Source organism: Oculina patagonica, chromosome 13 (assembly GCF_052425735.1).
Source record: "Oculina patagonica isolate OP01 chromosome 13, crgOcupat, whole genome shotgun sequence".
Classification (NCBI taxonomy): Eukaryota; Metazoa; Cnidaria; class Anthozoa; order Scleractinia; family Oculinidae; genus Oculina; species Oculina patagonica.
In genome coordinates, this window is record NC_135770.1 from 29,716,703 (window position 1) to 29,730,332 (window position 13,630).

The 13,630-nt window shown below is 37.9% G+C and overlaps 2 protein-coding genes across 3 annotated transcripts in view; both read left to right on the forward strand.

The window, feature by feature from the left end:
• Window positions 1-843: 843 nt before the first annotated feature.
• On the forward strand, window positions 844-7,200 carry LOC144635674 (uncharacterized). Of its 2 annotated transcripts, XR_013567389.1 has the most exons (5): window positions 844-1,602; window positions 2,916-3,005; window positions 3,567-4,072; window positions 6,179-6,441; window positions 6,663-6,797. XR_013567389.1 is itself a non-coding variant. In XM_078494758.1 (4 exons), exons 1-4 carry the CDS (start codon window positions 891-893, stop codon window positions 6,900-6,902), a joined length of 1,548 nt encoding a protein of 515 aa, XP_078350884.1. In that variant the 5' UTR covers window positions 844-890; the 3' UTR covers window positions 6,903-7,200. The 2 variants fall into 2 exon arrangements, 1 of the variants encoding a protein (XP_078350884.1); XM_078494758.1 differs by lacking the exon at window positions 6,179-6,441 and having other exon boundaries at window positions 6,663-7,200.
• A 5,636-nt stretch (window positions 7,201-12,836) lies between these two features.
• Window positions 12,837-13,630, forward strand: part of LOC144637277 (ATP-binding cassette sub-family C member 4-like) — a 46,238-nt gene continuing 45,444 nt past the window's right edge. Inside the window, exon 1 of the mRNA XM_078496410.1 lies at window positions 12,837-13,510. Within this exon, the coding sequence (XP_078352536.1) occupies window positions 13,349-13,510 (162 nt within the window). The 5' untranslated portion in view covers window positions 12,837-13,348. The remainder of the gene's footprint in view (window positions 13,511-13,630) is intronic.

Sequence of the window (13,630 nt, forward strand, 5' to 3'; positions counted from 1 at the left end):
TTTTTTATTCCTAATCTTCCTGATAGGACCAGAGTCTCATTTTATTTACAGTGTACCACATTCGCCATGTTCTGTTTTTATTTTGACCTTTCAAGGCCCAAGAGTGAACAAGATCAAATTTCTCCTCATAATATCAATAGTTCATTAAGAGAAAAGGTTATGAGAATCAATAAAATGATCACCAAAGGGAAATTGCTTTGATCTTTTGACAAATTCTCCCAAATAATTCTATTAGAAAATGTATGGCGATTAAACACGAGAATTTGTATGTAGATATTGGGGCTTAAAGGGTACATAGTTCAGTCTCTAGTTGTAATAACTGTTTATTTTCCTCCTCCTGTTCTCTGCCCCTTCTTTCGACTTCTTGTTCTTGTATTTCTTAGTAGTGTAAGTAGTGTAGAGACTAACTATTCGGCACTCAGTTGATGTAGTGAGACAATAGCGAGAATATTTTACAGTGCAATTTTCCTTTTTTTTTTTTAAAAAAACATAAACAAACGTTCATAAGATCCATTGGTCTTCATTGGCTAAAGCTAATCCTAGCTCTGAAAAATTAATTACTTTCAAAAACTTACCGGTGGATTATAGCTTTGTGCAGGTTGGATTTACATTTACATTATCTACAGTTATGATTTCACAGCTAACAAACGAAAACAATAATTTCTACATTGTATTTTCTATGTTTTTTACAGCGAAGCGAATAAATAAAATTAAACCAAATAATCATTTCCACCTCCTTACAGTAAGTAAGGCATAGTATTGTAAGTAGTGTATACTGTGTTCTGTTGGTAATTGTATTGTAAGTATTTTAAAAAATATTGTATAAAGAAATCATGTTTTATGCAGTTCCCATTCTTTCAGGTAACTACGGATGACAGCCACAAACTGTTATGGCTACGGGACGTACTCGCACTGTTTTGAAGCGAACTCTCTTTTATCTTCTCTTGTGCGCGTTAACTTTGCTTCTTTTCAGTAATTACTTGTGGAACTTGAGAAATGATTTGTCATTTCCTTATATACTTCAAACAGACGAAATTAATAGATTAGAAGATTTCCGTCGCGAGTGGTTACGTCAGCGCTGCGCACGCGTAGACTGGCAAGGAATAATGAGACCGTGTCATGATAAAATGGCCTGGGGCCAAGTGAAAAATGGCTGGGGAAAACTCAATAGAAGCAACGCAAATACAAGTGACGTCATATTTAAAGACATCAGGCCAGCGGGGGAGTTTAGCAAGATTTTCATCCAATCAAAAACCTCAGATAATCGAACAAAGGTGATTGGTGGAGACACGTGGAGGGTTTACGTACGTGGCCCATCAAGCGTTGCGGCCATTGTTTTTGATCACAATAACGGAACTTACGAAGCTTTATTTCTCATCACGGAGCCTGGTGTCTATCAGCTGATGATTTACCTTGATTATAGTCTTTGTGATGGCTTCAGAGACCCGCCACGTGACTGGTTCATTAAAGGCAACGCTCAGGGAAAGTTTCAGAAAGATGGACTTCTAGGCGCATTAGACGACTACTTGATACAACCCTTTAAGAATGGGGAACCTTTAAAAATAAACGTAACAAAAGCAAAAACTAATATGTCTTTTATAGGTAAATCCTCACAGTTGTTATCTAAAAAGCTTGCTTTCGATTATTAAAATAACGTACTGATGTACGGATCGGAAAACAATTAAGGCATGTTTACTTCGCTGTGTACATATCTACAAGATGCCCAGGCACAGTGCGTGTATGATTATTTACTTATTTGCTAGCAGATTAGAGTGGTTTAACTTGAGTGTCGAAAGTAATTCACGTTTGCATTGGTTTTGCATTACGACGCTTAGTAATTGGTTTAAAACTCTCGCGGCACTTTCTTACCAATCAGAAGTAAAACCAAAACCAATCGTGACTCGCTCGCGCACGTTTTCCCGCGCTTCGTGCCGGCTACAAGTATTTGCTTCGAGTTTTGATTGGTTTACTGGATTGTCTGTGTTCTTTGTGATTGGCTAGAGTGATTACTTTAGTTTTGGTTTTACGACACTCAATTGAAAACTGCTCTATTCCTTTGCTGTCGCTTGCACTGATTTTAACGATTAACTGTAGTCTCTTAGCCAAATGGTGGTTACAAAGTTATAATGTATACCATAGTTATTTAAATGTGACACGATATACAATTTGTAAACCTCGCCTGCATGGTCGGGAATGCAATTTACCGCACTGAGGGAAATCAATCGTCGGTCTACCTGTGTTTTTTTTCCCTTACAGACCTTGCTACTTTCGATTTTTCTGGTATTGTTTTTCTAGTTTTGCACAATGCAGCCAAAAAGCTAGTCATAATTAAACAGCTAGCTTTCTCCCTTGACTTTGTGACTCGTATAGGGAGTTTTGAGCACGTACTGAAAGCAAAGCAGCGAAATAAGAGAGGATTTTCTTGATAGTTAAACCTATGGGTATTAGATATTTAAAGGACCCTAGTCGTCCACGCCTTTGTGTTTGTTTACATACGAGAATTTCAGTATTATATTTTTCGCGGAGCGTGTCTAAAGGAAAGAGATCTATATGAAACTGCCAAAAGTGATTAAACAGACTTCAAGTGCAATAAGATTACGCTTAACCATACAGTTCATAATTTCGATGGCATCGAAAATGGCGGAGGCTGACTAGGATCCTTAAAGTTCAATTGATAATTTTCACTCCAAACAAACAAAAGAATGATAAAGGATAACTAGTCAAAAATAAGCACCGATAATTTTAAAGAGCATTTGTGGCAGTTTAAGACCTCAGTAAAGCAAACGTTCAAGGATGGACGAGGATTTCTATTCAACATGCGAAATGTCCGAATTTAGATGACAGAGAAAATGGCGGAGGCTGACTAGGACCCTTTAATCTGAATCTAATTGTTTCGTTTCTTTAATTTTTGCCAGATAAATTGGACTCTTGTGCTTACAGCTGCAACCACTTATGGGATGGATTTGGTCGATGGACAAATGACAAATGGCGGCCATATATGGATGGTTAGTTCATATCTTTATAACAGAAAGGCAAAATTGCTGAATTCTGATTGGTCAAAACAAAATAGATTTTCTTCCCAAGACTTGCGCCGATTGCTTGAGCGCTGAGCTCGATATTTCTCGCAGAAAAAATCTGCTTAAAACGGTTTTTGGACTAGAAAATCGCTATAGCTTATTCAAAATCACCTGCATTAAATTTGATTTATAAATTTGAAATAGATTTTAGTTTTTTACTCGAAACAAAACACTAAAGAGTGTGTGTTATTTCATTTCAAAACACCGAGAAGAGAGTTGAAAACACGGCACCCAGGGCAGTATTCTAAAGGGAATTAAAGTGTTTGCTAATGTGATAAAACAGTGTCCCTAGTGTTTAACACGGTACTTAAAAGAAAATGAAATAAATTTGACGTACTGAAATTTAAAAAAAATATCTGTAATTCTAAAGATAATATGTACATTTGGCTTAAAAAATTAGAGTAAAAAAACACGGTCAAACTCAACTTGTTCTTTGCCAGTTTAATATCTTGTCTTTATCTTATCCGTTTTATGTTTGCCTGGCTATAGAGCTCTACAACTGGTCATTGCCATCAAACTACAACGCTTCCGGTACTCTGTGGGTCTACGGCGACTCATTAGGCGTTCGTCTATCTGGTTCACTTAACTCCCGTGCCTTGTGTAAAAAGCTCTACGTAAACTGCAAGAACAGTTATAACTGGCTGTATCCCATAACGAACGCGGAGCTGAGCAGAAAACAGAATGATGATCTAGATTTCAATGCTGTAAACGTCCTAGACGCCCTTCGCAGCGTTCTTAATAGGCCAGAAATGCAGCAGAAGGACAGTGTACTGCTTTTAAACCTTGGACTTCACTATCCAGTCAGTGTTAATTTTACAACCTACCAGAAAGTTATTGCAGATGTGATAAAAATCTTAAAGGGGACTGAGGTAAATTCACAAGGACAAAGGGTTCGAAAGTATAAAGCGAAGATTATTTGGAAATCAACAACTGCCATATGCAAGCATAAAGGCAGGTTCCCTCACATAACGAATTCTAGATTCTTAACGACGCAGGTACGTACATCATACAGGTAAACATCCCATAAGAAAGCTCTCTGTAGGTTCTCAGATTTTTCGCCTCTCGGCGCGACACTTTGTAACTATGCAAGCGGGACCACTTTTGTTGAGTATTGAAATTGGTTGGCCATCGCGTTGAGTAGTTTTCTTAAAAAAAAATCTGCATACATCTGTTGAAGATGATTTCCAGTACTGCGTAACAGGCTCAAGGTTTGTTGTCATTATACGTTACACTGCGGTATTAGCGTATACACCTGATTGAAGACACGTTGCCCCTGAAAAGCGTAATCGATAAACGATGCGACCCAAATGTTTACTGGGAAATCGGAAAAAGTAATCGTCTTCTGTGACAGAATGAACATAATAATAAGACAGGTTTCATAAATCATGCTTTCAAAGCTCTCAACGAAAAAAAATGCCTTGATTATAAATAAATTGAACATTACTAAGCTTACCAATGCTGTCTACCCAGAATCCCATTCAGTCTTATCGTTCATGGTTTGTGCTTTTCAGGGGCCAACGTTTCTTAAATCAGGTATATAAAGTTTCTTGATTCGCCACTAACTCATTCTTGTCACAACAAAAATATACAAAATTGACCATGTTGCATTTTCTATTTAATAACTCCAAAGGTATTTACAGTAATGAAGTCTCCAAGAACTCATTTAAAAGGGTACAAAATATGCTTTCTAGGAAAAAAATATAATCTTCATGAAAACGTCGAAAACGTCTTATAGTAAAAAATAAGTCAAAAATTTAGCCAAAACTGAAATAGTGCAAAAACGCCCTACACTGCAAATTTTGAGGTCTATTAAAGCAATATTTTTCCTCGTTCTAAGAAACATCGGTCCTGGCAAAAACACGACAGACAAAACACAGCCAAAACTGCACTGAACTACGATTTTTCTTACGTAAACAGAAGGATCTCATTTCAGTTACAATGGCAACGGCTGGTCAGAGCTCATGTTACATTGTGCACGTGTCGCTACTCACATCTGCACATCTTTACATTCCCAAACACGACGAAAGACACATTATTTATGGTATAGGCGAGTTTCTTAACATATAAAAACGGCGATCCGAAAAGTATTTATTCGCATTTTGAAGAACATGTGCTCATATCGCGAACAGACCCAAACACATGCGAAGCAAAATAAAAGATTATTTACCTTAATTTTTCGCTTCGAATTTCGAGCTAACCGTCCAAATTACTTTCTCTGACACTTGGAAAAACCTTTTGGATCATCCTCCTCCTCAAAAACCATCTTCACAGGCTTTTAAAACCTGTTATAGTTCGCTTCCACTGATGATTCGCATCGAATCTCAAATGAAGACTTCGGTTCGTCGAAACAAGTTTTCATCGCTTGCTGCTCTTCTTTTGACATCGTAGCGAGAATTAAAACTGTTTCTTCCATTTTTAATCTTCTAAATGTACGTTAACACTCCAATAATGCGAAACTTTGGTTTTGAATATCGAGCCACTGGCGAACGCGGCGGCCATCTTCTAAAATATTCTTGTTGGAGTTGAAATGGATTCTGATTGGTTTACGAGGATTTATCGATCGACTTTGGCAGAACAATTTTGCTCCAAAATCGAGATATGGCGTGCAAATTAGGATTGGAGCCCGCAATAAACTAAGATGAAAAACCGGTACGTGATAGGCTGATAATAAGAAAACAAAACAAATAACGGTAGAAGATAGAGATAGCATACAACTGACAAACATAATATATATCAAGTTGCGAAATATTGGGCCAAAATAAATTTATAACATCAGTCCCTAGCTGTTTGATCAGCCCTGCATTTGAAGTTTGTTTACTTTTGTTATTGCTTAGACTCTAAACAGTTCCTCTAACAATTCTCTTTTCCCTGACCTCGTCGTCACGTCGATCGTGGAGTCGCCGACTTGGATAATTTAACGAAGAGGACTGTAGTTTTGTCTACTCTAATCGCCAAATCATTTCAAGTTGTGACTCTACGATCAAAAGTAACAGTCCTACGATTTCAGCGAAAAAATTGAGGGACTGTTTAAAATCTAACAAGCGTTTCACGAAAGCAACGCATTAGTTATTAAATATGTGATAGCTTTTTGGTGTTTTTAGTGTTTTGAGTCTTGTATAATCTGGCTTTTTTGGTGAATTCTACGCATGATGATTTACTGAAAGCGTCCTCAGCCAGATGTGGGTCACGGGAGTAACTGGTTACTAGTTCCTAAGGTAATGCGGATCACATGGGCCACTAGTTACCAGTTCCTGACGCTGATAGGAGTCACGTGAGCCAGTTGTTGGGGCTAATGTGGATCACGTGAGCCACTCGTTGCTTTCCGCTTCCAAAAAATTCTACAAGGCAGAAAGATGGTGCTATGGTTAGAGCGCAGGGCCCGGTTGTTCAAAGGGTGGATAGCGCTATTCACCGGATAAATCACTATCTGGTGCCGGATAGCGTAGTATGTTTAATTAAGACTTATCCATTTATCCGGTGGATAGCCTCATCCACCCTTTGATCAACTGGGCCCAGGTCGACAAAATGATTGAAGTCAATATCGATCTTTAAAATTCATTAAATGCCAGTTTTTTTTTTCTTTAGCGGGTTCTCCTGTTTAGCGCTTTCGCGATGTCAGCCATGTGTCAAGCAGGGTATGACGTCATAGACGTGTATCCAATGGCTGATTCGTATCCTGGTTGTACATTGGACCTGGATGCCGTTCACTATCCAAATAAGGTGTTCGTCGCCATGGAAACGTTACTGGAGAAATATAAAACAAACAGGAACCAGAGACTGGGCACGGATGAAAGGAAACGTAGAATTAGACGCTGTACCAGTTGACGAAAACTCTGTAATCGTGTTACACTTAGTTTAAATATTTTCCATTATTGCACATTCAACCTCAATATATTTTAATAGATAATTAATAAGAAAATTAATTAGATCCTTAATAGATTTTTTACTTTTAAACACACGTACACGTTCAAACGATGTGTATAAATAAATTTGATTTGATTTGTTTTTGACATGACGTCTTGGCAAACGACCACGTATTGTGAAAGGCATTCATGCATCTTGTAGCCATTTCCCCTTATCACTGTAAATATAATGTCTGAAAATAAACGAGCGTTTATTTTTAGATGTCAAATTTACGCTAACGAAGGGATTACCGCGGGAACGTTTGTTTTGTATGGCACCTAATGAAATCCTAAAATGCTTTTAACCTCTTATTGTTAAGTATTCTCAGGGCCTGTTTATATGGAGGAGAGTTGTCCCTGGTAGGAGGGTTACCCTCCATACCGAGCCACCCCGGGCGAGAGCGCTTTTCATAGGTTCCTTTATAAATAGCTGCGAACCGGATAGGGTGGCCCTGGGTGTAGGGTCACTCGCTTTGAAGGTAGGGTGACCCTGGGGAGCGAACCAACTTTTTCACCATGTAAACAGTTTGGTTATTTTTGCCTCGCCTATCAGGGACAAGTTGACACATACGGAGCATGCGCAAACGCTAAAATCAGCAAAAACAAAATTGCAGATAAATTGAAATCGAAGTCGGCGGTAAATTAGTCCAAAAAATGGTCGTGGTCGATGATTCAGCGTTCCTGATTTTAGAAAAAGCAGCCATAATAGATGTTTCAAAACAACTCTCGCCAGTCTTTTGAACGCAGAGGGCCAAGTTTTGGCTCGGTCAACAGGGACAACTTTCTCATCTAAACGCTCGGCAAAAGATGGCTCGTTGGAGAGGGTAACCCTCCTACCAGGGACAACTCTCCTCCATATAAACAGGCTCTCAGTGTGTCGACAATGTGATAAATTATCTTGCAGCGAAATAGGAAAAGTTAATGGTCAGGTACGCATTGAAACCGTATTTGTAAAACTGGATCACTGTAGGAAACGTTCAATAACTTGAATCAGAGAAGAACAGAAAGATTTTGGCACTATGGAAGCATATTGCAGCTTCCAAGCGTTACTAGACTAATGTTTGAACGGGATAGATATTGGACTGCAGAGTGCTGAAAAGTGCCACTTGAAAACAATGCATTATATGCAGAATTATAATTATAACACGTTTGTCAATGCTTTGCTGATCATCAACTTAGGAAACTAGCATCGAATTGAGGATAATATTTGGTCATTGGGTTTGTCCCATAAACTCACAATCAAAAAAGAATGGAACTTTAACCAAGCTAGCACTTTTAGTTCAGTTCAAGATAGATTTGTTTGGTGGAGTAGAATGCGGAAAATTCCATGCAAATGCCTGTGGCTGGTTTGTTATCAAAACACAAAAGTTGCCTACTTTAGATAAATAGATCAATAGATAATAACAATTAGCTTTTCAAAAAAAATGCTCACGTCGATGGCAGCTTTGTGCCAAGGAAACAGAAAAAGTTTACTCAAGCAAAAAAAAAAATCTTTTAAAAAAGGAATGAATTAACGGAATTAAAGACCTGTGTTAGTGCGGACTCCGTGTTCCGGAAAGGAGTTGATGAAACGCCTGAAAACGCTAGATACCCTTAATGGTTTGAATTTACGAGTAGTACGGAAAAATCTTGAACTTTAACTTTAACCTTAAACATAACTTTAACCTTAAGCTTTAACCAAGCCAGTACTTTTAGTTCACTACAAGATAAATTTGTTTGCTAGAGTAGAATGCGGAAAATTTCATGCAAATGCCTGCGGCTGGTTTTTTATCAAAACACAAAAGTTGCCTACTTTAGATAAATTGATCACTTGATAATAACAAAACACATTAGCTTTTCAAAACAATTTGCTTACGTCGATGGCAGCGTTGTGCCAAGGAAACAGGAAAAGTTAACTCAAGCGAAGAAACATTTCTTTTAAAAAAGGAATTAACAACCTGTGTATGAAAGGACTCTGTGTTCCGGAGAGGAGTTATTGAATCGCCTGAAAACGCTAGAATTTACGAGTAGTACGGAGAAATCTTTAACTGACAGATGCTAGGCTGCTGAGGAAAAATTGATCTTAAGTGGCAAGTATTTCACAATAATTGAATGTCACTAATTAGAGAATAGACCTCTTTAGCTTCGTTCGTTTGTTGTCGCATTTTAGACCATGTGATGTTACCTTTAAAAATTCTCTCTTTTAAATTCAAACACATTCACGTTTAAATGAATGTATAATTTCCAAACAGACAAACTAACAATTCTCTAGAGAACATCACTTCATCCGAAATGGACAATTTACATACGTAGCTAAAGAGGTCTATTTTGATAAGGGTTGCGTGCACGGGATTGTATGCACAGGAAACGAGCGTCATCTTGGTTATTTGTTAGAGAAAGGCATTTCCAAAGGGTGTTCAGTCATTTCAAGAGTCTTGTCTTAAGTTCATCAGCAAAAGAGTTTGGAAACAAGCGTAAGGTAAGTGATAGTTCGACATAACGTGCTTGTAATAACCTGGACAGCCTGTCCCGACAATCATAACATGATTACCATTTAGAAAACACGAGATATGGAAATAATAGTAAATATTAATTGCTGAATGTTAAAATAATCCACTGTGCAAAATTACGGAATTACTACAGGTCATTTGGAGACAGAATCTTGAACATTTGTACGCTTCTTTGTGAACGCTGTTAGAGCCACTTGAGTTCCACAGTTTGAATTGAGCAAAATAATTAAGCCTAGTCTCGTCTTGGGCTCGGAAAATGCGAACACTACTTGTGTTTAAAAACAGGGCGCATCAGAGATATCTAAAACGTTGTCTGCCGGCAATCGTGTTGACGAAAGTACAGATCCACTCCTTTGTGCTTTGGAGCAAAAATATTTCTGTCTTTATTGTGAACATACTAAAAGTCACTAGTAATTGGTAATGATAGTTTGGTTGCTTGTTTTATCACTGCCATCTGTGTGTCAGTAGTACATGTTTTTCTCTTCGGCTGCTGTTAACAAAAAATGATTTTAATGTTCCAAGAAATTAAAAGATAATAAATACAAATAATAATATCAAGATTTGTTTACAAACTATGTCTGCTGTACACCCTACACTGATCATAGACCTCTACAAAGCTGGTGAATATTTCGGCAGGCAAACAGGAAAAAACTACTCGAGCGAGAACTCGGAGTCCAATATGCAGATATTTGGTATTGTGTCGTAGTTTAGAACATCAGTTGAAAACAACGTGCAGACCTATGTATTTTAAGGTCGCGGGGGACACCTTAGGCCCAGTCCAAGCGTCGAACTTCACACGAGTCGAACCCAATGCAAATGACCAAAAACAAGAGGTTTTGCTCATTTGAAGTTCGACATTTGGCCCGGGCTTTAGGCTCATCATTATGCATTTATTTAAAGCGTATGCACGAAGTGGAACGATTAACATCGAGATATTTATGACTGAATAAAAATATGGGTGCGTGCGCGTGATTTGAAAAATAATTACCATAATTACATCCCTCCTTTGGAAACTGATCGTGTTTTGGTCCGGACACCTTCGGAAATTTCAAAGCTAGGACTTTTCCGAAAATTTGGGGCAGAAAATACAGCGCAGATACAGAACTTCATGACCTGCCACTGCAGATATGTAAACTATGAATACTGTAGTGTGTCATAACAGAAGCGGAATTCTAAAAGAGCGCTTTTAGAAAGAGGTTGAAGGCATTAATGTCAAACTTGCGCATTTAAACCACCATAACTTGCTGGCAAACTTTAAACTAATAAGTGTGCTTCTGTTATGACACTCTAGAGGTATTGACTGATTAGTTTTTGACTAGATCACAGTGTGCTGTCTCCTACTCGTTCCGCGAACTCTGCCACAAAATCATGTTCTTCCCAATTTGGAACTAACGAGGCTATAACATCGCCGTTAAGTGCAATCTACCAAATAAAAGATGACAATCATAATCTTTCATCATTTCTTTATGTCTCTGTAAAATTTGAGCTTTATCGCACCCATAACAGCTGAGAAATAAGCGTTTTCAAAGATGCAGGTCAAGCAAAATTTCCCTTCATGAATTTATTCATGCTGTAGGTATCCCCCGCGACCTTAAAGAGTTGAAAAAGATGAAATGTTCATTATGTCACGAGCGTAGGACAAAGAAAAAATCTGAATCCCCGACGAATATCGAACCTATGGCCTCCCAGATACCGGTTAAGCACTTTAACCACTGAAGCGACAAGAAGCTACGACAGACTCGTTGTGAGCTGGGCCATTTACTAAGTTGATATGTGACACGGGCCCTGCATACTGCTAGGATCAGCAATGTCGAAATCATCAAATGTGTAATAAGTAAAATATAGATGGTAAGTTTTGTTGTTTGTTATAAGAAAACGCACGACACTGACAGTTGATTTTATCAAACATGCAGAAATCGTATTAACATAATCATACGAACACTTTGTGCTTACAAGTTTTCTCGAAAGAAACTTGATCTTGTGATAGCTGAAGTGTAGTAGATCCATGATAACAGTGATAACCGTCACGAATAGAGCAACTCTATATATGGTGTCTGTAATACAGTAGTACCCAGCTGGAGAACCATAAGATCCAACATTCAAGTTAGGTAGGTTAAGGTGAATGTGGTTTATGTTCTAGTAAGATGAATTGCTGATATACTGGCATTTATATTTTTTCATTATACTTGCATTCTAACGATAGTGTATCTTGTAGCTTCCTGGCAGCGATCAGCTAGTTCGAGGGAATTAAGCTAATTTCATATATCTGGGCATGCTTTGAATTGAGAGTCAATCTCGTTACAATGATCACCACTTCGAATAGTTAAATGAACAATTATTGTTAGCAATTCTTTCATTTTGTTTTTGTTATGTTATTTTCTACCTTACTAGATATCTTAGTTAATGAAATAATATGTAATTAAATTTAAGTTGCTTTTGCAATACTACCAAATTCATATGTAGTTACGTAGTCATGCAAGTAAAGCTTGTTGTTGTCGAGTGAGGATTCTCGTAGCTTTCTAATTTCTGTCAGTAGTTTTCCAGTTTCTTTTGTTCATCTGCCGATAGGCTTGCATTGTACTTCTTTTTCTATCTTGGCCAAAGTTGTGACAATAACCGTCTCGTGTAACATACCGTTGTAGAATCTCGTCACGGTTTGTCGCTTTAGTGAGTAAATGAGTAATGAGTAATGGGTAAATGTCTTCCAAAATGAAATCAATGAAGCCTTGAGTTAATTGGTTAATTACTTGGTGCGTTTCATTCCTCACTTACACAGCAAGGCTGGGAAATCACGTAAAGCGTTGTACGCTTTAGAGTTATTGACTTGTAGCTTAATTACTGATAACGGATAAAACTTTGGCTTTCATTACGGTTAATTTATTTTCATTACGGTTAACAGAAGTTAAAAATTAATTTCCATTGTTTTTTAAAGTTAAAAATTAATTTGCATTATTGAAAAACATAACTCTTAGGACCATTCTGAAACGATGAATTGATGGAGTCTGTTTTATTTAAAATTACTGACCGATTTTTTTACGGTTAACACATTTTAAGGCTTACGGTTAAAATGTTCCAATTTTAAACCTGACGGCTAATTTTTACGCCGTTTTACGGCTAACGGTTAACCCAATGGAGACCCTCTACATAGCGACCATCTTTCGACATGTATTAAATGTAAACAGGCAGGCAATTTTTATGGTAATTGGCAAAAGAAAAGGCAAATTATTGTAAATTGCTGGATTCAAATCATGGTATTAATGTCTTAGTCAATTGATTTACGATTGAGCCGGCAGACCCACTACAAAATGGCATTACTAGTATTGTACATTTACTTCGATTCACTTCAAGCACAAAATAGTTTGAAAAAGCAAAAACGAGCGTCCACTCAAGGTTTGATATGAAAAGAGCTGCTGATCACATTGTTTCTCGACTTATCTTTCCTACAATCCTTATTGAGTTCCTTTTCTTTTCAGATTTCCTTAACTATAAAAATCGTCAATGGCTGCAGAGTATAATCGTCTAGAGTCAAAAACCAAACAAAATCCCAAGGAAAACACCAACATATTTTCCATTCTTGCATTCTGGTGGGTGGGAGAGCTTCTTGCCATCGGAAACAAGCGTCCTATTGAAACTGACGATCTATTTCCTTTAACGGACGAGGACAAAACTGCACCGTCAACGGAAAAACTACAGTTTACATGGAGTGAAGAAACTGCTAGACGTGTTCCCGGAAAAAGTGGAAATGTACATCGACTGTTCAGAGCGCTCATTGCAATGTTCCCCTGGACTGATTACATGTTCGTTTTGAGTACAACTTTGTTAGTTGGCATTGGAAATGTTCTCCAGCTAGGTGTTTTTGAGTTTGCTGTTACCAGAATTGATGAAATCTGCCCACGAAGAGCTGGCATGGGCATATATCTACGCTGGCGGAATCTGCCTGAGTTCTTTCGTGCGATTTGTTGCCCAGCACCATCAATTTTATAATGCTTATTTGATGGCCCTAAGATGGAAGTCAGCAACAATTGGTATCATATACAAAAAGGTAAAAATGAAGATCGAGGTCGTTGTTCAGTGGGCGGCGCAGTGGCCTAATAGCTATAACCCAGCCGACTCTGGATTAAGCGGTCCGGGTACCCGCTTGCCGGGATCATTGTGTTTGTGT

What these genes read in the sequence shown, in the direction of transcription:
- LOC144635674 (XM_078494758.1), top strand. Translation starts at nt 891, where the DNA reads ATGGCTACGGGACGTACTCGCACTGTTTTGAAGCGAACTCTCTTTTAT. An exon ending in ATGGCGGCCATATATGGATG is followed by an intron (nt 3,006 to 3,566) that starts GTTAGTTCATAT and finishes GCCTGGCTATAG; the next exon opens with AGCTCTACAACTGGTCATTG. An exon ending in CTAGATTCTTAACGACGCAG is followed by an intron (nt 4,073 to 6,662) that starts GTACGTACATCA and finishes TTTTTTCTTTAG; the next exon opens with CGGGTTCTCCTGTTTAGCGC.